We start from the raw sequence: 21,769 nt of genomic DNA on the forward strand, positions 1-21,769 counted from the left end.
ACAGCAAAAGGACAAACTTATAAACAGCGTATAAGTAACCAATGAGATCCTTCCATTGTGCCCTCTAGAATTCATCTGTTCTCTACTTTTCAATATATTCACCTCCTTGCACTAAAAGCCTTGGCTCTCCCTGAGGATACTGCTTCCCCTGCAGCTATCTGAGAAAACGGCTCAACCTGCCAATGCTCATGCCCAGTAAAGAAGCAATTACAGAAGTTAGAACTCCCACTTTCGGCACCTTATGAAGAATTTTGGTCCATACTCCCAGAGGGAGAGAAATGGTAACGGAAGATGATCAGAGAGCTCTGAACTTGTCAGGACCCAGAGAGAGAAGAGGAAACTAGGAAAGACATTCAGAAGTAGTAATGGGTGTAGGTGTGACTTAGGAAGAAAAGGCAGAACCATAGAATAAATGGATATATATATGAATATTGATAGATAGGTACAGAAATATCTATATATATTAATATAGATAGAAGATGATAGATAGACAGACAGACAGACAGACAGATAGATAATAGTCAACCCATTTCTGTGACCTTGGGAGAACCATTGCAGTTTCCAATGGAGGGAATGGGGACACAGAACTCTAGTGGTGGGAGTGGCATGGAATTGTACCCGTTATCTTATAATTTTGTAAATCAATATTAAATCACTACTATAAGGTACGTACATGTTTTATCTACAGATCATTTTCTGTCATTTTAACAGTTTCATCTTTCCTATTGGGTCTAATCAGTTTCTAAACGGTTTCATACAGGATTTGATTTTTACTTTGTAGCAGATGTGTTTTATTAAGCTTCACTGAGAGAGAGAAATCAAAGAAATACTAAATAAATAATATTTATATAGTACAACCAAAATTTTGAAAGTTAACTTTTCAAATAGAAGGCAGGGGGTTTCTAAGACTTGTGAGAACTATGGTGGTTTGAAAGTTAACTTTTCAAATAGAAGGCAGGGGGTTTCTAAGACTTGTGAGAACTCTGGTGGTGATCTTTGGGAGGTGGGAGGGTGGGGATACAGAACTCTGGTAATGGGTGTGGTGTGGAACTATACATAATATTCTAACCTACTATTAATCACAAATTTTAAAAATAAAAAAAGAAGCCAGTGAGAGGGTGGGGAAGATAGCATGATGATTATGAAAAAAAAACAAAAAAAAAAAACTTCTTGACACACCTAAGGCTAAGAGGTCCCAGATTCAGTACCCTGCACCACCAAATGCTAGAGTTGAGTAGAAAGGAAGGAAAGAAGGAAGGAAGGAAAGAAAGAAGGAAGGGAGGGAGGGAGGAAGGGAGGGAGGGAGGAAGAAAGGAAGGGAGGGAGGGGAAAAGGGAGGGAAGGAAAGTGAAAGGAAGAGAGAGAGAGAAATTTAGTGGTTTTGCTAAAATTAAGATAATTGCAGATTTCAGAAATGCCATATTTAACCATTTTGGGGTAAAAGTAGGGGGGTGACCAGAGCAACCTTCAGAGGTTGTAGCAGCAAGCTGTTAAGAAGACCAGTTGCCTAGAAAAGAGGAAAAGCAGATGGAGTCCCTGTTGCTCCCTGCAAGGGGTCATTACCTTCCAAACTGTCAAGATGTTCAAGCACTGACAACACAAAAACAGAAGGTAAGAGAAAATTTTCTTGCAAAGCGTGCCTTGCAAAGCGTGCCTGAAACCTGAGATGTTTTTGATGCAGAAGAAAGGGAAAAACTCCCACGTGGCAATTTTATTCTCATCAGTGAACACTTTTTTGAAGGAATGCACAGAATCCTCCAGAGTTCTTAACGCTAGGCCACTGTCTGACTAATTACATCTCCCTAGATGGCCTGGTTGAGGAAAGCCAGGCTGAGCATAGTCCAAATGCAGACTTTCATTTTTTTTTTTTATTCTAAACACTTTCTCTGACAAAATAACCAATGTAAAAGTTTGGGGCATATATGAAAAATAGAAAGTAATCTCCTCTCAGGGATGGAAACCTCTAGAAGAATGCTAACATGCTTTATTAACGATGGAGGTACCCATCTGATAAATCCAGCAGGTCTAAATCAGAAGTATAAACTCAGAATTGCCAGACCCTGGGCAAAATGCAATGGGGTGTAATTAATGGAGTGATGGGATCAGATCAGTAAGGTTTCTAATAAGTGTGGTGACTGATTTTAAAAGAGGCTTTTTTTTTTTCCAAATTAATTTTCACGCCTTAAATTTGTCCTCCAGAAAGATTTGTACATGTTGCTTAAAGATAATTACTATGATGTGGAAAAGTAGGGACAACCTTAAAGCCCATCAGTAAGAAAATAGCAAAATTAATGATCTGCTGTCTAAACTCTCGGGCATTTATTTTAAAATGAGTGAACCTGGGGGCCAGGAGATAGCGCAGTAGGTTAAGCGCAGGTGGAGCAAAGCGCAAGAACCAGTATAAGGATCCCGGTTAGAGCCCCAGCTCCCTACCTACAGGGGAGTCGCTTCACAAGCGGTGAAGCAGGTCTGCAGGTGTCTTTCTCTCCCCCCTCTGCCTTCCCCTCCTCTCTCCATTTCTCTCTGTTCTATCCAACAACAGTGGCAATAATAACAATAATAACAACAACAACTATTTAAAAAATGAGTGAATTTAATCAAAGAAAAGAAAACTAATTAAAAATAAATTAGACTTCCTTGTGGGGTGGGGTGGTGGTAATATGAGTGCACCAGGTTAAGCGCACATATTACCAAGCACAAACACCTTGGTTGGAACCCTAGGGGCTCCCTACCTGCAGGAGGTCAGCTTCATGAATGGTGAAGGAGGTCTGCAGGCAGCTATCTTTCCCTCCCTCTCTCTATCTCCCCATCCTTGTTCAATTTCTCTCTGTCCTATCAAATAGAAATTAAAAAGAAAAAGGGAGCCAGTCGGTAGTGCAGCAGGTTAAGCTCACGTGGCGCAAAGCACAAGGACCGGTAAGGATCCCGGATCGAGCCCCTCAGCTCCCCATCTGCAGGGGAGTCGCTTCACAAGCGATGAAGCAGGTCTGTAGATGTCTATCTTTCTCTCCCCCTCTGTCTTCCCCTCCTGTCTCCATTTCTCTGTCTTTGCCAACAACGAAGACATCAATAATAACAACAATAATAACTACAACAATAAAAAATCAAAAGCAACAAAAGGTAATACATAAACATTTTTTTTTAAAGACTGCTTAAAAAACAGAGGGATTTTTTTGTTTTTGTTTGTTTGTTTGTTTGTTTTTGGATATTTCTTACAATTGGCTGTCTTTGCTCAGGCTGCCTGAGTCAATCCAGAGGCATGCAAGCTGCAGACTGACTGTTAGGGTTTTTTACCCTATTCTGCTTCATTATTACTATTATATATACGAGTGTCTCTTTCCCCCCCTCCTTCTTCAGGTTGACAAAAATTAACTGTTACTGTCATATAAATCACTAAGTAATATGAGAAGGGAAAAACTGATTGAATGTCTCAAACTTTTTAAAGCACAGACTGAGTCTTTTTTTTTTTCTTTCTTTTTTTTTTTTTATTTTCCCACCGCCCAATCTCCATATCCCACCCCCTCCCCCGACAGCTTTCCCATTCTCTATCCCTCTGGGAGCATGGACCCAGGGTCATTGAGGGTTGCAGAAGGTAGAAGGTCTGGCTTCTGTAATTGCTTCCTCGCTGAACATGGTCGTTGACTGGTCGGTCCATACTCCCAGACTGAGTCTTTTTAATACATAGGTTGAATCTTTGATATGTTGACTCACTTAAAAGCTTAGTCCAGGGAGAACAGAAGCAACAGGTGGTATAGCTATATACAAATAATGTCAAAGGACATAAATTATGGTGATGGTGTGTATGATACAGCAAATCCTAGCAAAGGGATTTTATTTATTTATTTATTCCCTTTTGTTTCCCTTGGTTTTCTGTTATTGTAGTTACTATTGTTATTGTTATTGTTATTCGTGTCATCATCGTTGGATATGACAGAGAGAAATAGAGAGAGGAGTGGAAGACAGAGAGGGGGAGAGAAAGACACCTGCAGACCTGCTTCACCACCTGTGAAGGGACTTCCCTGCAGGTGGGGAGCCAAGGGCTCAAACCGGGATCCTTACTCCGGTCCCTGCTGCGCTACCGCCCGACTCCCCAATAAAGGGATTTTTTAAAGTTAACCCAATTGCCAAACATTGTGATTATATATATGTATGGTCTTCTTAAACCCTAAGGCAGCAGGAGCCTCCCACTTCCTCTATATAACCTATAATTCCCCCAGTCCTGGAACCTCTGGGGTGGGGCTCACTTTCCTGCATGCTTCTCTCAAGTCATACCAAATGATATTACATCTGCCGATCCCAACTTAATCAATGCAACAAGTACCACCTCAGCATGCTTCATTTCAGACTGTGTCCAGAGACATCAGGCATGGAATGTCAACCCTTCACCCTCATTTCTTGGGTGAGACCTTTCCTCTCATGGTATTCTCTAATTCCATTCCAGGAGGTTCACTTCTTAACAAAGTCCCAAAACCTAGATATAGACCAGGTCCCATAAGATAAGCCATATGTTCATATGTATCCATAAATTAGGGCAAAATATATACCTGAAAGCAAAAGTACACAATAGTCTGTAGTGAGTCAGTATCAAGTTCACAATGAAATAGTGTCGACTTAGACGTAGATACCCTCCTCACCTACTTTCTATTACAGTTCTCTCACTCACTCCAAAGCTAACCTTAGCAAATCAAAGACAGCAAAAACTAAATAAGGGAAAGAGACTGGCATACTTTAATGATGACACTTTAGTCACTATCAGGCCATTCCATCAGCTGGGGCCCTATTCGGGGAGTCCTGAGATTCCCAAACAGACTCGATAGGCCTAGACCTCAAATAAATCCCTCTTTCCATTGTTACCGGTCATTTCTATCAGGAACAACAAAATAGATCCCTTGTGGACCCCCACAGGACCTTGCCCTCAACTTGGATCAACAATGGTAGAGAATGTTCCATCCTCTGAAGGGAGGATGGACAACATACTCTATGCTACACCTGAGGAAGATGGGTCGATACTGGGGCAGCTTGGAATGTTTCTACTCATGACCACAGAATGTGAGCTCAGATCTAGAGGGATGCAGAGGTCACACAGGCTCCTAAGCTAATTATGTGACCCAGATCACATCAAATCGATGGGGTTTACAGTCAACAATGTTTATACCCCTTTCCCATACTACAGAGCTACTCTCTTCCCTGATCCAGCTTTCTGGTCCTTTTGCCAGCCATGACATTATCTCCCCAGACAATAACTTGGATCCACCTGCATATCAGATTTCAGGTCCAGGGGCAAAAAGAAAAAGGAAAAAAAAAAAAACTAGTATAGCCACAGGCCCTTTGGAATTTAACTAAAATATGCCTACTAGATATCTACAAAATGGAGGACCCCCAACTCTTCATCTGCACTATTCCAGCCCTCAAGTCCATGATTGGTCAACAATTTGTTTGGCTTTGTATGTTAACTCTCTTGTCAACCACCAGGTTCCAGATGCTAGCATGATGCCGACCAGACTTCCCCAGACAGACAATCCCACCAATGTGTCCTGGAGCTCTGCTTCCCCAGAGCCCTTCCCCACTAGGGAAAGAGAGAGACAGGCTGGGAGTATGGATTGGTCTGTCATCACCCATGTTCAGCGGGGAAGCAATTATGGAAGCTTGACCTTCAACCTTCTGCATCCTACAATGACCCTGGGTCCATACTCTCAGAGGGTTAAAGAATAGGAAAGCAATCAGGAATGGGGATGGGATACAGAGTTCTGGTGGTGGTAATTGTGCGAAGTTGTACTCCTCTTATCCTATGGTCTAGTCACGTGTATAGAGCACGTGCCTGGGAAGAAACACCCTCAAGCTAGTCTGGCACACAAAGGGATCTATTGTGTTGTTCCTGATCGAAATGACCAGTAACAATGGAAAAGGGGATTTATTCGAGGTCTAGGCCCATCGAGTTTGTTTGGGAATCTCATGACTCCCTGATTAGGGCCCCAGCTGATGGAATGGCCTGATAGTGACTAAAGTGTCATCATTAAAGTATGCCAGTCTCTTTCCCTTATTTAGTTTTTGCAGTCCTTGCTTTGCTAAGGTTAGCTTTGGAGTGAGTGAGAGAACTGTAATAGAAAGTAGGTGAGGAGGGTATCTACGTCTAAGTCGACACTATTTCATTGTGAACTTGATACTGACTCACTACAGACTATTGTGTACTTTTGCTTTCAGGTATATATTTTGCCCTAATTTATGGATACATGTGAACATATGCCCTATCTTATGGGACCTGGTCTATATCTAGGTTTTGGGACTTTGTTAAGAAGTGAACCTCCAGGAATGGAATTAGAGAATACTATGAGAGGAAAGGTCTTGCCTGAGTAATGAGAGTGAAGGGTTGACATTCCATGCCTGAGGTCTCTGGACACAGTCTGAAGTGAAGCATGCTGAGGTGGTACTCATTGCATTGCTTAGGTTGGGATCGGCAGATGCAATATCACTTGGTACAACTTGAAAGACATAGGAAGCATACTTTTTAAGAGTCTTTTAAGGCTTTCATAGTGACTTCAGCAATAAAGATTCAGTTTCCCTTGGGCTGAAGAATTAGGGAAATGATAAATAAAGCATTGTTGAGGAACTTGGTTATAAAAGCAGAAGGGACTAAAGGAAGATTCTAAGTAGGGTGTTGGTGTGGGATAGAATCCTTTTGATTTTTCTCATTGGAATCACAAAGTTGTCAGTGATTCAAAAAATAATACAATTCCTGAATGCAAAGAGGCACTTCCAGAAACATGAAAAGAAAGATGCACAAGGATGTTCATCATAGCACTATTGAAAATTAAAATCTAGAAATGAATTAAATGGCTCTTAGTAAGGGAGTATTGAGCACACACACAGAACCCTTGTGATATGCAGCACATAAATCAAAGCATGTGGGAGTCGGGCGGTAGCACAGCGGGTTAAGCGCCGGTGGCACAAAGCACAAGGACTGGCGTAAGGATCCCAGTTCGAGCCCTCAGCTCCCCACCTGAGGAGAGTCCCTTCACAGGCGGTGAAGCAGGTCTGCAGGTGTCTATGTTTCTCTCCCCCTCTCTGTCTTCCCCTCCTCTCTTCATTTCTCTCTGTCCTATCCAACAACGACAACATCAATAACAAAAATAATAACTACAACAACAATAAAAAGACAACAAGGGCAACAAAAGGGAAAATAAATAATTTTTTTTTTAATTTTAAAAAATTAAAATAAATTAAAGCATGCTACTTAGTAATTGAGCAAATTACCACACGGCACCTGTTATCATGTGGTTGCACTGTGGAAAGCATGATATGTGTATCTAGGCATAGAATATATCTGGAAAGATAGTCACGAAGTCTTAACAGCCACTGAAATGATTTTTGTCTTTCCTCTTTATGCATGCATATCTGAGCTATTTGAATTTTTACAATAAACATGTTGCTATTTGAATAAAATAATAATACTGATTTCTGGAGTTAGAGGAATTATTTATAGTAATATAAGGATGGCAGAATCATAATTGGCCATTATTACAAATTTGGAAATTATTAACCTTAGAGTCGACATCAAAGAAATCGCTGCTGCTTTCTCAGTATTAAACAACAGAGTAAGTGGAGGGTAGATAGCATAATGGTTATGCAAACAGACACTCATGCTGAGGCTCCAAAGTCCCAGGTTCAGTCCACCGCATCACCATAAGCTCGAGCTGAACAGTGCTCTGGTTAAAAAAAAAAAAAAAAAAAAACACCACTAGAGTAAAGTGAAGCATAAAGATTAAACCAGCATGGTGATTTCCAGGACCACACCACAATAACAGTGTTTAAAAGAAATAACAACTGGGGAATCGGGCAGTAGCACAGCGGGTTAAGCGCATGTGGTACAAAGCGCAAGTACCAGCAAAAGGATCCCGGTTTGAGCCCCCGGTTCCCCAGCTGCAGGGGAGTCGCTTAACAAGCGGTGAAGTAGCTCTGCAGGTGTCTATCTTTCTCTCCCCCTCTGTCATCCCCCTCCTCTCTCCATTTCTCTCTGTCCTATCCGACAACTACAACATCAATAACTACAACAATAAAAAACAAGGGCAGCAAAAGGGAAAAGAAAGAAAGAAAAAAGGAAAAAGTTACCTACCTCTGCCCCTGGATTATTATTAAAAAGAAAAAAGAAAAGAAATAACAACTGGCTTTGGAAGCTCTTGTTCCATCTAACCCACTGCCAGATGATTGCTCTGTGAAGGCACAACTCCATATAAAAGCCAAACATGCGAGAGGTGGAGATAATTAATACATTATCATATGTGGTTGTGTCAGTCAGCCTGGTATGTGGCAGAACCAGTTCCTGGAAGAGCTGAAGCTGCTCAGCATCTGAATCAGATTCAAATCGTCTTTCCTCCTAAGTGAACAGAGTCCCACTTTTCATCTTATGTTCAAAATAGGAAATGTTCATGTTCACTGCAACACTATTGACAGTTGCAAGATCTAAAAACAACTCAAGCGCCCAGCCACAGGTGAGTAAAGATGTGGTGGTGAGCCACCACCCAACACCCCCCCCCAAAAAAAAAATTTAAGAACTAGCTGTTGTAAAGTGTTCAATCACATGGTCTGCATCTTTACTCGAACCTGGGTCCTTGCACATTGTAACATGAGCGCTCAACCAGGTGAGCCTCCACAGGGCCCCCATTTTTTTATAGCCAATCCTCTTGGCCCTGCCTTCAAACTGTGCTCAGACTCGCTGACATCACCTTTGCATCTCACATTCAGACTCCACGACTCCCACCTCATCGGAGTCACCCTATTCTCATGTTCCCTGCTTACTCTAGCAGCCTGCTGGAAGATCTCACTGATTTTCCATTTGTTCCCTTAGATCTATCCTGACAAAAAGGCAGAGTTATTTTCTTGATCACTCACATCCTCAAATATTGAATACATGCACACGAATGTTCAGAGAAACACTATTTATGATACCAAAGAGGTAGAAAAATCCAAATGCCCATCAACTTTATGGATAAACAAAATATGGCATATTCAGACAATGAAATATTATTCAGTCATATAAAGGAATGAAGCACTGATAATGTGCTACAATGTGAATAGCCTTTAGTGCCTAAAGCACTGTGCTTTATGTTATATTTGAGTTTGTCATTTTTTTCTCAAGAGTCTTACCCAATGAAAGAAGCCAGATACATATAGTAAATAAATAAATAGGGAGTCGGGCTGTAGTGCAGCGGGTTAAGCGCAGGTGGCGCACAAGGACCGGCATAAGGATCCTGGTTGGAACACTGGCTCCCCATCTGCAGGGGAGTCGCTTCACAGGCGGTGAAGCAGGTCTGCAGGTGTCTATCTTTCTCTCCTCCTCTCTGTCTTCCCCTCCTCTCTCCATTTCTCTCTGTCCTATCCAACAACGACAACAACAATAATAACTACAACAATAAAACAACAAGGGCAACAAAAGGGAATAAATAAATAAAATAAATAAATAAAATTTAAAAATAAATAAATAAATAAAATAAAAGGAGCCAGATACAAAAGGTCACACATACTGTATGTTTACATTTGTGTTACCTACTAAAGTAAATCCACAGAACAGAGAACAGATTAGTCATTGCCAAAGGCTATGTATGGGGCAGTAACTCCTCAGTGGATATGGAGATTCTTCTTGAGATGGTGAAAATTTTGTGACCCAAATAGAGATGGTAGTTGTATTTCAGGTGCATGTACTAAAAGTCTAGTGATTAAACACTTTATTTATGTTTCAAATATTTTATTTATTTATTTATGAGAAAGGTAGGAGGAGAGAGAAAAAGAACCAGACATCACTCTGGTATATGTGCTGCTGGGGATTGAACTCAGGACCTCATGCTTGAGAGTCCAATGCTTTATTCACTATGCCACATCCCAGACAACTAGTAAATAAATCTATTTCTATATTTTCCTAGTGGGGTAGGGCTCTGGAGCACTGAGACTCTGGGACACACTGGTGAGGTTGTCTGCCCAGGGAAGTCAGAATGGAATCATAGTAGCATCTGCAACTTGGTGGCTGAATGAAGCAGTAAGATATGAAGCAGGACAAAATGATTAATAAACGGCAACCAAAATGTAGGAACAGAGCAATGAGAATAGGGATCTTAGACCATCATAGTTTTCATAAGTCTTAACAGTTTGCTTCTGTTTTGTTAGGATTTTTTTTTTGACAAGTTTATATGTTAACTGTCTTTCATCTCTTGACTTATTTCATCAAGCATAATCACCTCCAGTTCCATCCAATTTGTCCCAAAAGGACACAATATTTTTTTTACTGCAGAATAGTAGTCCATGGAATATATATCCCATGACTTCTTTAGCCGGTCATCTGATGATAGGTATTTAGGCTTCTTCCACTCTGACTACCACGAATAATGCAGCTATGAACATAGGAGTGCATGTGTCCCTTCTAATTAGTCAGCACACTGTCCAAGTACTACAAGCCCTTTACAAATTGTTTAATATTTATTTTTGTTTATTTTTTAAATATTTATTTATTCCCTTTTGTTGCCCTTGTATTGTTGTAGTTATTATTGTTGTTGTTGGATAGGACAGAGAGAAATGGAGAGAGGGAGAAGACAGACAGGGAAAAAGAAAGATAGACACCTGCAGACCTGCTTCACCACTTGTGAAGCATCTTCCCTGCACATGGTGAGCCGAGGGCTTGAGCTGAAATCTAAGCTTACACTGGTCCTTGCACTTTATGCCACTTGCGCTTAACCCGCTGCGATACCACCCACCTCCCTATTTTTGTTATTTTATATTAGAGTTTCACAATGAAAGAGAGAGATACCAGAATACCATGCCAGTACATGCAGCACTAGGTCTCAAAGCAGAAGCCTCAGTTATGAGAGCCCTTCATTCTGCCAGATGAGCTATCTCCCTAGCTGCACATCTTATGGTTTTCTAGTGGCCTGAATTGTACCTGAGCTAAGCAATGCTCTCTGTTTAGAAAATACCATTGATTATAAGTACAGGATGTATGTTAAGCATCATAGCAATAATTCTGTAGACTCTTAAGCTTTTATTCCTAAAAATAGAACAAAGCTCCAGTACCTTCTATTTGAAAAGATAACCTTCAGAATTTGAACTAATGCATTCCTGTTTTGTTGACTCTACAATTTCTCTGTACAAGGAAAATAAGAATGACTCCTCCTCAAACAGTTCCCTGATAGTTTAAATTTTCTGCTGTGATAAACTACAGTCTTTCTAAGTCTGATGAATTTGCTCTTTCTCCTGTTATCAAGAGAAAGAAGTTATTGAAAAAGTTCCCTCACTCACTTTAGTTTGATTTTTAGCAATTTTTAGTCTTTAGTACCTTATATTAGAAATCACCACACATTTAGACTGACACAAGATATCATCTGCTTGTTTGGCTGTTATTGTATACATTATGACAAGCAATAAGGAAAAAATAAGAATAAAGCTTGAGTTCTTGTAAAGTTTATAATCCCACTGGGTAAAAAAAAAAAAATTACTACTTATGGGGCCAGGTGGTGACGCACCTGGTTGAGTGCACATGTTACAGTGTGCAAGGACCCAGGTTCAAGCCCCTGGTCCCCACCTGCAGGGGGAAAGCTTCACAAGTGGTGAAGAAGGGCTGTGGGTGTCTTTCTGTCTCTCTTCCTCTCTATTAACCCCTTCCCTCTCAATTTCTGACCCCCTGCATGTGGGGAGCTGCGGGCTCAAACCGGGATGCTTATGTCAGTCCTTGAGCTTTGCACCATGTGCTTAAATTTAAGCCTCTGCGCTACCGGCCGGCCTCCCATTTATAACACTTTTTTTTTTTTTGCCTCCAGGGTTATTATGGGGCTCAGTGCCTGCACTAGGAATCCACTGCTCCTGGAGGCTATTTTTCCCATTTTGTTGCCCTTGTTGTTGTGCTTGTTGTAGTTGTTATTGTTGTCATAGCTGTTGTTGTTGTTGGATAGGAAAGAGAGAAATGGAGAGAGGAGGGGAAGACAGAGAGGAGGAGAAAAAGATAGAGACCTGCAGATCTGCTTCACCGCTTGCGAAGCAACCTCCTGCAGGTGGGGATCCAGGGGCTCGAACGCCAGCCCTTGCATCATAACACTTTTAAGTAACATCAATTACCTGCTAATAAACTTTAATAGTAGTTAATATTCGTAATAATAGGATTTCCATAGCAAATAAACAATCAACACAATGTAGCCAGCTGGTCAACATATAATGCCATATGTCTGTATAATTCTTACTTCGTAGGTTCTTAGTGGAAGATTCATGAAGGTCATACATAAAATTGTGCCATAGTCAAAGTATTAGTAAATCTAATTGAAAACTCAACAACAGCCACAGATAGTGTAAACTCTAGGATAAAATACATCACATTCAGAGAGTCGGGCGATAGTGCAGCAGGTTAAGCACACTTGGCGCAAAGCGCAAGGACCAGAGTAAGAATTCTGGTTCAAGCCCCCGGCTCCCCACCTGCAGGGGAGTCACTTCACAAGTGGTAAAGCAGGTCTGCAGGTGTCTATCTTTCTCTCTCCCTCTCTGTCTTCCTCTCCTCTCTCCATTTCTCTCTGTTCTATCCAACAACGACGACATCATCAACAACAACAACAATAGCTACAACAATAAAATATATATCACATTTGGCCAGGGCTTAAATGCCAATGCAATCTTTCGTTTTAGGTGATCACTGACGAGTACTATAGTCAACAAGTCAGTTCTTATTTATTTTAGGTGATATCTATGTAATAAGGTATTTAAAAAAGAAGAAGAAGAAGAAAGAAAGAATGAAGAGAAAAATAGAGACTAGGAACAATAAAGGTGTTTTTCTAAAGACTTGTTTACTTATTGTGGGGCAGGGTGGAGAGAGAGAAGGAATGAGATAGGAGAAAAAAAAAGAAGAAGAAGTGCATTGCTCAGCTCTGGCATAAGGTGATGCCAGAACATATATGGAAACTGAAACTGCAGACTGAATATGCAAGATGGTATTCTAACAGGTTGAACTATCTCCCTGGGCCCAATAAGGTTTTCTGACTATTGCCAAAATGGAATAGCATATGGTGGCATGCTTAGAAAAAGACACTATAATATATGCTTGAACATTGTTGCAGTACTTATAAAAACAACTTACTTTTGGAGTCAGCAACATTATAGAAACATATTTTAATTATAAAAGAAACTTGGCAAGAGATTTCTCACATCAGTGAAGGAAGCAGATCAGTCTGAAATTAATGAGGTTTTCTGTTTGTTCTTAAATAGCTGTTTCTCAGAAGGATGAATATGGGATGATCTCACTCTCAGGCAGAAGTTGAAAAACAAGATCAGAAGACAAAACACAAGTAGAACCTGAACTGGAATTGGCGTATTGCACCAAAGTAAAAGACTCTGGGGTGGGTGGGTGGATAGGGAGAATACAGGTCCAAGAAGGATGACAGAGGACCTAGTGGGGGTTGTATTGTTATATGGAAAACTGAGAAATGTTATGCATGTATAAACTACTGTATTTACAGTCAAATGTAAAACATTAATCCCCCAATAAAGAAAAAAAGAGCTGCTTCTTTCTTTTGGAGCTGATAGACAACCCCTAAACTAGTTTTCTATTCCTTTAAAGAACAAAGTAACTTACCTTGACATCTGTGGATGGATGTCAGCATTCTCATCCCTGGGTTGTTCTTTTTTTTATGAGTCACCCTGTCACTGGTAGCTCACTAGAATCAAAGACGAATGTGTTTATCTAGACTGTTGAAAATCCAAGCCTTGGTGTTTGCTATCAAAAAAAAAATCATTAGAGTTATTTCACAGAACTTTGAAATCATATGTTGTTGATTGTAAGCATAATGCTTCTTCTTCTAGCGTTTGCCCTTCTTCCGTAGCCAGTCAACAGCGCCAGGTTGAGCCTGATGTAAAGTTTCGAGACCTCCTTTGAATCTGGAGAGGTGGCAATCGTTGACTATGTGGGTCATAGTCTGTCTGTAGCCGCAGGGGCAGTTCGGGTCGTCTCTGGCTCCCCAGCGATGGAACATAGCGGCGCACCGGCCATGGCCTGTTACATAGCGATTGAGGAGGGCCCAATCATAACGTGCTAGGTCAAAGCCGGGTTGACGCTTGCAGGGGTCTGTGATGAGGTGTTTGTTCTTTACCTCAGTTGACTGCCAAGTCTGTTTCCAAGAGACTGGAACAGAGAAGTTCAGTGTAGGCATAGGGGACCAGATTGGGTGACAAGACGTCAAGCGTTGGACAGGGTGGGCAAAGATGTCCGCGTATATTGGCAGGTCCGGTAGAGCGTAGATGTGGGAAATGAACTTAGATGATGCCGCATCCCAACGAATATCTGGCGGGGCGATGTTGCTAAGAACTGGCAGCCATGGAACTGGGGTGGAACGGATGGTTCCAGAAATTATCCTCATGGAGGAATATAATTTGGAATCGACCAAGTGGACATGGGGGCTATGGAACCATACTGGGGCACAGTATTCTGCAGTGGAATAGCATAATGCCAGAGATGATGATCGTAGTGCGGAAGCGCTCGCGCCCCATGAGGAGCTGGCCAGTCTTGCAATGATGTTATTCCTCGCGCCCACCTTTGCTGCAGTTTTTATGAGATGTTCGTGAAATGACAGGGTGTGATCGAGAGTAACGCCAAGATAGACTGGCTGGGCTTCATGCCGGATTCTCGCATCGCCAAACTGCACATTAAGCTCACGCGAGGCCGAGGCATGGTGTAGATGGAAAACAGATGAGACCGTTTTTGCAGTGCTAGGGATTAGTCGTCATTTTTTACAGTGATCAGATATCAGAGACATGTCTTTCGTGAGTGTTTCCTGGAGGATGTCGAACTTAGATGCCTGAGTTGCACAGCAGATGTCATCGGCGTAGATGAACTTCCTTGAAGAAGTTTCTGGGAGGTCATTGATGTAAATATTCTATCCCCTAATCCCTGCATCACCGTAAACCAGAGCTAAGCCATGCTGGGGGGGGGGGGAGATTAACACTGTTTTTATGGGTGGCATGACACAGAATACTGCTGTTTTACTTCGTGGTGGTTGCTTTTCAATTCCAAGGCCTTGAGCATGCACACCTTCACTGCTCCTGGGCTAGGGTTTTGTTGTTGTTTCTTTTCTTTTTTTACTTTCTCTAGATTTATTAGGGACTTTGTTACAAATGCTGAACTGCACTTTACAGGTATGATTTCGTGGCTTCAAACAAGAAATTGTGAGTTCACACTGATATTTAGCCTTCTCATTACATTTACAGAAATATCACTGCTACAAATTGCAATAGCAAGAATCTTGCTTCAATTGTCTTGGTTGGGGGTTTTGTCTAAATGGTATCGTATAATGAAAGCACCAATTTGAAGTTTTCTCAGTGACTTTAGTTTCAGAACAGAACAGAAATTTATAACTTTATGTTGGTATGCATGAGACCCCTTCTGTTTCATTTGGTTTAAATCCCCCCTGCTTAACACTATTCTATTTACATAACCACTGTTAACAAGTTCCACCCTCCCTCCAGGGCATTGTGGTTCAGTGATAGGATTCTCGCCTGCTCTGCCCCTTCTTTGTCACACTCTGATTTTCACCAGTCACTTTTCTCTCCACCCTCTCTATGTCACATCCTATTTCCACCTTACTTGGCAAGTATATATAAAGACAGCATTGTGAGTTTTACAGTACTGTACTTTGAGTTTAACTTAGCTCGTCTTAGATTGTGCTGCGTCCTGCATGAATAAAGAGATACTGCCTACAGCTCAACCATGAGTCCCTGGTCGTCTGTTACCCGCCCGTGAAGCCAGCCCGGCGAAAACAACATAACCCATCGAAAACAACAACTTTATTCTGCTGAAAACACTCTAAAGTATAAATATAAGTATCTGAACTTCTTCTTCTAGCGTTTGCCCTTCTTCCGTAGCCAGTCAACAGCATCAGGTTGAAAGCTGTCAGGAGCTGCTTGTTGCTGGCTTTGAAAGTGACTGGGATCCATGTGGATTCAGTCGGCTAGGAAGGATCATCAGTTTCCCCAATGAATGGGTACTCACGGGATGCACCACGAGAAGGTCGATCCAATGCATCCTTGTAACACTGGATGTTAAGATTTATTCATTGCCCCTTATTTAAAAAAAAAAAAAGCTTAAGGCATCTGATTTTCTATCAAATCCAATCAATACTGCTGATCATTTAAGTATTAAGGCACTTTTATTCCCTTCTACTTTAAGCCAACCACTGCCACCAACAGAACAAGGATTTCCCTAAACAAATTCGCTTGAGATTAACCAGAGGATGTTCAGTTAATATGAATTGCACGCCAATGCAATGTCACATATGTTAATCCTATTGTACAGAAAGTGACAGAGAAGCATGAGAGAAAGAAACACCAGAGAAACACCAGAGAAACACCAGAGCTGGTTCTATGGTATCCCCATGTAGTGCCTGGGGACTTGAGCATGGTATTATCTTGGGTTGCTGGGAAAGTCATGATGCATTTTTACATAGAAAAATATGCCATAGGGGTCAGGCAGAGGCACACCAGGTTCAGCACACAGTTTGAAATGCAAGGATCCTGGTTCGAGCACCTGGTTCCTCACCTGCTGGCGGGGGGGGGGGGGGGGAGTTTGCTTCATAAACGGTAAAGCAGGTCTACAGGTGTATATCTTTCTCTCTCCCTCTATCTTCTACTCCCCTCTCAATTTCTCACTGTCCTATCCAATAAAAAAGAAAAAGAAAAAGAAAAGAAGAAAGAAAAGAAAAATATGTCATGGCTTTTCCAAAAACCCAATAGTTGTCATGCTGGGTAAGTGATAACTCCTTTGAATGAGTAATTCCTGCCCCTATTGTTCTGCTTTTTATTATTATTATTATTACCTATAGAATCAGGAAGGAAGAGTCTATAAGAAATTTTAAAATAGCTGGCTGGCAAAATAGCTCACTTGGCTAGTGTGCTGCTTTGCCAGTGTACAACCCAGGTTTGAACCCAGCCCCCACCGCATTGAAGGAGGCTTCATTGCTGTGATATCTATCTATCCCTTTTCTTCTGTATCTCTCCCATTAAAATAAGATAAATAATTTTTTAAGTCATAAGAGCAATCAACTTTACAACTTGGTATTCACTGTTTGCTTTGAAATCAGCTGTAGTAGTTAATGAGTTAATTTCTGAATGGCACTTTTGAGAATCTCTTAGAAATAGCCAACACACTCAGAGCTCAATTCAGGGCTCATCATTCAGCCTAGTCATTATCACCTAATCTACATTGCCAGCACAACCTCAACCATTCAGTAGTCATACCTTAAAACTGCCCAATGGGGGAGATGAACAATAAGTTTCACATTTAAAAATGGGGTGGTTTAAAAAGGGGGAATAACTCAATGGTAGAGTACTGGACTGCAAAAAATGAGACCAGTAACTGTGCTGATAGCGCCCCACAGTGGGGGTAGAGACTGGGGTACACAGTCCTGAGTACTAGGAATCATGCCACGTTTAGGATCACAACAGATCCATAGAAGATGCAAGAGCAGGAATTAACTCCAATGCCTCCAGTGTTTCTATTTCTTAAGCACCTGGTTTTAAAGTGGCTCTAATTCTAGAACACTGACCACCCTTGGAAAGCCTTTAAAAACTTAGTACCAGGTCTATCCATCCACTTTCCATGGCAATGCAATATAAAATATTCAGCATTGCTTATATGCTCTTTAAATGCTCACAAATTCCACCAAATGCACGGAGAGAAATATAATAGTCGGGAGTCAGGCGGTAGCGCAGCGGGTTAAGCACATATGGTGTGAAGCTAAAGGACCAGCATAAGGATCCTGGTTGGCTCCCCAGCTGCAGGGGTGTAGCTTCACAGGCGGTGATCTGCAGGTGTTTGTCTTTCTCTGCCCCTCTCTGTCTTCCCCTTCTTTCTCCATTTCTCTCTGTCCTATCCAACAACTAAAAACAAGGGCAACAAAAGGGAAAATAAATAAATAAATAAAAAGAAATCTAATAGTCAACATGAGGTGGTAATCAGACAAGTATATACTGAATCTCCAGTATGTGCAAAGCTCATGCTGGAACTATGAGCCAAGATGCAGGCAGGAAACCCAATATCTACAACCGTCTTTGCTCTAAAGTGCTTACAGTTTGATAGAGGCCAGTCAAATAAATAAACATGAAATTTAAGAATGCTATAAGAAAAACTCTGGGCTTTTTTCCACACACCCTCCCCCCCCACACACTCACCCGCTATCAGGGTTATTGCTGGGCCTTGGTGCCGGCACTACAGGTCCACCGCTCCCTGTAGCCATTATTTTCTTTTCTTCTATTTTTTCTTTCTTTCTATTATTTTTTTCTATTTTATTGGATAGGACAGAGAGAGATTGAGAGGGGAGGGAGAGAGAGGGAGAGAAAAAAAATAGACACCTACAGACCTGTTTCACCACAGCAGATAGGGAGCCGGGGACTCAAACTCAGGTCCTTCTGCATGTTAATGTGTGCACTTAACTGGGTACATTACTTCCTGGGCTTTTTCAGCTAGAAAGAGACTGAGACAGAGATGCAGAAAGAAAGTTAAGAGAGCCATCTTAAGACCACAGCACCAAAGCTTCCCTCACTGCAGAGTAGGGGTTGGGTTCCAACCTGCGCTATGGACATGGCAAAGCAGATACTTGCCCAGGTCCAGAAGAATTTTTTATATGTGTGTGTATAGTTTCAATTTTTATAATACCCAACATTCATCTCTTTCTCCACACACAAAAAAATGCATGTTTTTCTAGGTATTTTTTTAAGCTTAAGCTTGGTGCCCATATTGTTTAACACACACACACACACACACACAGACACACACACACACACACACACACTTGATGCTTTTAGTGGAAAGCCACTCTCAATACCTACCAAATGAGTGGCCATCCTGTATACTCTTGTCTTCCCCCAGCTTATGGCTTTCCAAGGCTTTATTTTCATTTTAAGGACAAAATCATCCTAATTCTCATTTTTTGGTGGAGCCCTTTCGGAACTCTTTTTTTTTTTTTTTTTTTGGTGGGGGGAGAAAAAGAAATCTTTCTTATTCCAGGAGAGAACCAAAATGTAAAATCTCCTAACCTACTTCACGTCATCTCCGACTTCTCATTCAAAGGGCTACTTTGGGCGGCAGGTGGAGTTATAATTATAGATTAGAAAAAAGCAACATCAGCAGCTGTTGCTTCTGTTTGTTCCCAGCTATAACTGTCATCAGTGGGCAAACTGGCATAAACAGGCCTCCACAAGTGGAAAAATATTTCACCCCGGTACTTGTGGCAGTCTGGGTCCTCTCAGTGGCCAAAGAGCAGAGAGAAAATCTGACTGTTTGATGACCATAGGGCGAAACCAGGAGCACGACTTCGACCTGAAGGCACCTCTTCAGGGGGAGTCTGAAATTTGAAGATTTTCTTCCCCCAACGGAGACTCCAAACAAATAAATAGGTTAGTGACCAGAGTTTCCCTATGCATTTTAAATCTGCCTTCGACTCTATATGCTATTGCTTTTTCTGACAGACAGAGCTAAGATAGAAGGATGAGCTGCTAAATGGAAGAAAGGAAAGTTAACTGAGAACTCTCATGTAAAACAATTATACTAATGAGGACAAATTATACAAATTCAGAAGTGGGCTTTATTTCTTAGGCTCCTCTCCAATGTTGGCTGACTGACATGAGACAATCTGACAAAGCAAAGATGGAAAAACGAAACCAGTTTTGTGGCACGAGTCCCATGCTTTCAGCATGCCACTTACTTGTGACAAAAGGTCCTAGTTTGTGTGTTAACATTAGTAATGCTAAGCACTTGAATTTGTGGTTACAAAAAAAAAATTGCCATGCAGATAACTCAGAGTTTCATTTCATTAAGGGAATCAGGCAAATTGAAGTCATATTGTTTTCCTAACTCTGAATGTGAATAGAAAGTTGTCTTGTTTCTAGTAAAATGTCTTGTGTAGGCTATTTTGTGTTGGAAATCTGCCATGTGATTTATTTCCTGTGTCTAGTGAAACTCTACCTAAAAGTTCCATAATTTCAGTCTAGCAAGTCAGTGAAACGTATGATCTGCAAGATTCTCTTCATAGATTCTTTTGAGAAAAGGATTTCAAGGAAACCTTATTTTATCTGTATGTGCTACATGATAGTTTTGAGTATAATTTTCAAACAGAGATTAGATTTGGGACATGTCAGGATTTCCATGTGTTATAATTTCTTGGTGAGAAGCAGTAGAATTCCAAAGTACTCACTGAAAATTAGACTTTCGGGCTCAACTGTCTTCCTACCCACATCTGTGGAACAGACCCAAGTGGAAAAAGGACTAAGTAATGATCTAGTTTGGTTCAACTCCAAATAGAAAGTGAGCTATCGTTAAGCATTTTCTATGGAAGTCCTTTCTATGGAAGAGTGTATCTTTCTGGGGATCTCAGTGGCCCAACATTTCATCTACTTTTTGAAGCACATAGAGTACTAGCTATACACTGAGAACTCTACTAGACAGACACCCACACACAACTAAGGCCACCGGAGATAACCAATCAGTTTAGTTATCACAAGGGACTTGCTTCTTTCCAACAGTATCTTCTGATTTGAAAGGGTAAAACATAGTTCCTTACATTTGTTAGCAAATAAAGTCTCAAACAACATGTTTGGACACTGCTTTCTAAAATATCAGTTAGTGTAATCTATCAATACCCTAAGTCTTCCTGTGGGTTAAGAAAATACATATGACAGGGAGTCGGGCTGTAGCGTAGCGGGTTAAGCGCAGGTGGCGCTAAGCACAAGGACCCGCATAAGGATCCTGGTTCAAGCCCTGGCTCCCCACCTGCAGGGGAAACAGGTCTGCAGGTGTCTATCTTTCTCTCCCTCTCTCTGTCTTCCCCTCCCCTCTCCATTTCTCTCTGTCCTATCCAACAACAATGCCAACAATAATAACTACAACAATAAAACAACAAGGGCAACAAAAGGGAATAAATAAATAAAAATAAATATTTTTTAAAAAAAGAAAATACATGTGACATTATGACAGTCATATATCTCACTTATTCACTCAAATATTCATTGATAAAAGGATATGTAGTAAAAATCAATACTTAGACCTTAAGGCAAGCTACAATTTCTGATACGTCTCTTCCAAGAAACTGCTTTCCTCCTCTCTTCTACTGAAAGATTTAGCACTGAGATGCTCACTATGGACAGATTCCAAATCATACAGACAGAGAGGCCAAAGGAGACACATTTGATCGGCTGCTGGCGTGGGTGTCCTCTGAAGTATAGATTTGTGCTCTTTCCTAAACATTGCTCTGTGTTTTGTCTTCTTGCCCTTCTAGAGAAAACTCTCCAAGATGACTGTCACTTATTCCAGTAAAGTGGCAAATGCGACTTTTTTTGGATTTCATAGGTTACTCCTCAAGTGGAGAGGCAGCATCTACAAACTACTGTACCGGGAATTCATTGCTTTTGCTGTCCTTTACACAGCAATAAGCTTTGTGTACAGGTACTTCTCCTTCGCATGTCTCTTTAAGTGGCCATCAAATATCATGTAAGAATACAGTCTCAAAAATCAGCCCTTCGGTTGCTGCTGACTTTTGCATTATGTAACCTCCTCCTTTGCATGATCCTCTCTGTTGCCTTCCTCTCCTTGGGACAGGGGATTTTAATCCACACCTAATCATTTTGAGGACATTAGAAGTAGAAGCTAACTGTTAGGTTCAAGTGGCTCTCACCACCCCACCCCCCATTTTGAGGTGACTAGTTCTGTTGTGAGAATGTTGCTTTAGACATAAAATGGAAGACTCATACATAGATCCTCACTACG

The 21,769-nt window shown here is 41.2% G+C and overlaps 2 protein-coding genes across 5 annotated transcripts in view; one reads left to right on the plus strand and one right to left on the minus strand.

The window, feature by feature from the left end:
- Positions 1–18,969, minus strand: part of RAB3IP (RAB3A interacting protein) — a 76,509-nt gene extending 57,540 nt beyond the window's left edge. The window contains exons 1-2 of one of the 2 annotated variants that reach the window (XM_060194952.1): positions 18,838–18,969; positions 13,595–13,676 (exon numbers count right to left, since the gene is read on the minus strand). The gene's annotated coding sequence lies outside the window, so the exon portion shown is untranslated. Of the gene's footprint in view, positions 1–13,594; positions 13,736–18,837 lie in introns of both variants that reach the window. The other variant, XM_060194951.1, reaches the window with a different exon arrangement.
- Positions 18,970–19,199: 230 nt separating this feature from the next.
- BEST3 (bestrophin 3) overlaps positions 19,200–21,769 on the plus strand; it is a 62,414-nt gene continuing 59,844 nt past the window's right edge. The window contains exons 1-2 of one of the 3 annotated variants that reach the window (XM_060194948.1): positions 19,200–19,404; positions 21,282–21,448. In XM_060194948.1, coding sequence (XP_060050931.1) covers positions 21,297–21,448 — 152 coding nt within the window. In that variant the 5' untranslated portion in view covers positions 19,200–19,404; positions 21,282–21,296. The remainder of the gene's footprint in view (positions 19,405–21,281; positions 21,449–21,769) is intronic. The other 2 variants (XM_060194949.1, XM_060194950.1) reach the window with 2 other exon arrangements.

This window comes from Erinaceus europaeus, chromosome 7 (assembly GCF_950295315.1).
Source record: "Erinaceus europaeus chromosome 7, mEriEur2.1, whole genome shotgun sequence".
In the NCBI taxonomy this organism is placed as follows: Eukaryota; Metazoa; Chordata; class Mammalia; order Eulipotyphla; family Erinaceidae; genus Erinaceus; species Erinaceus europaeus.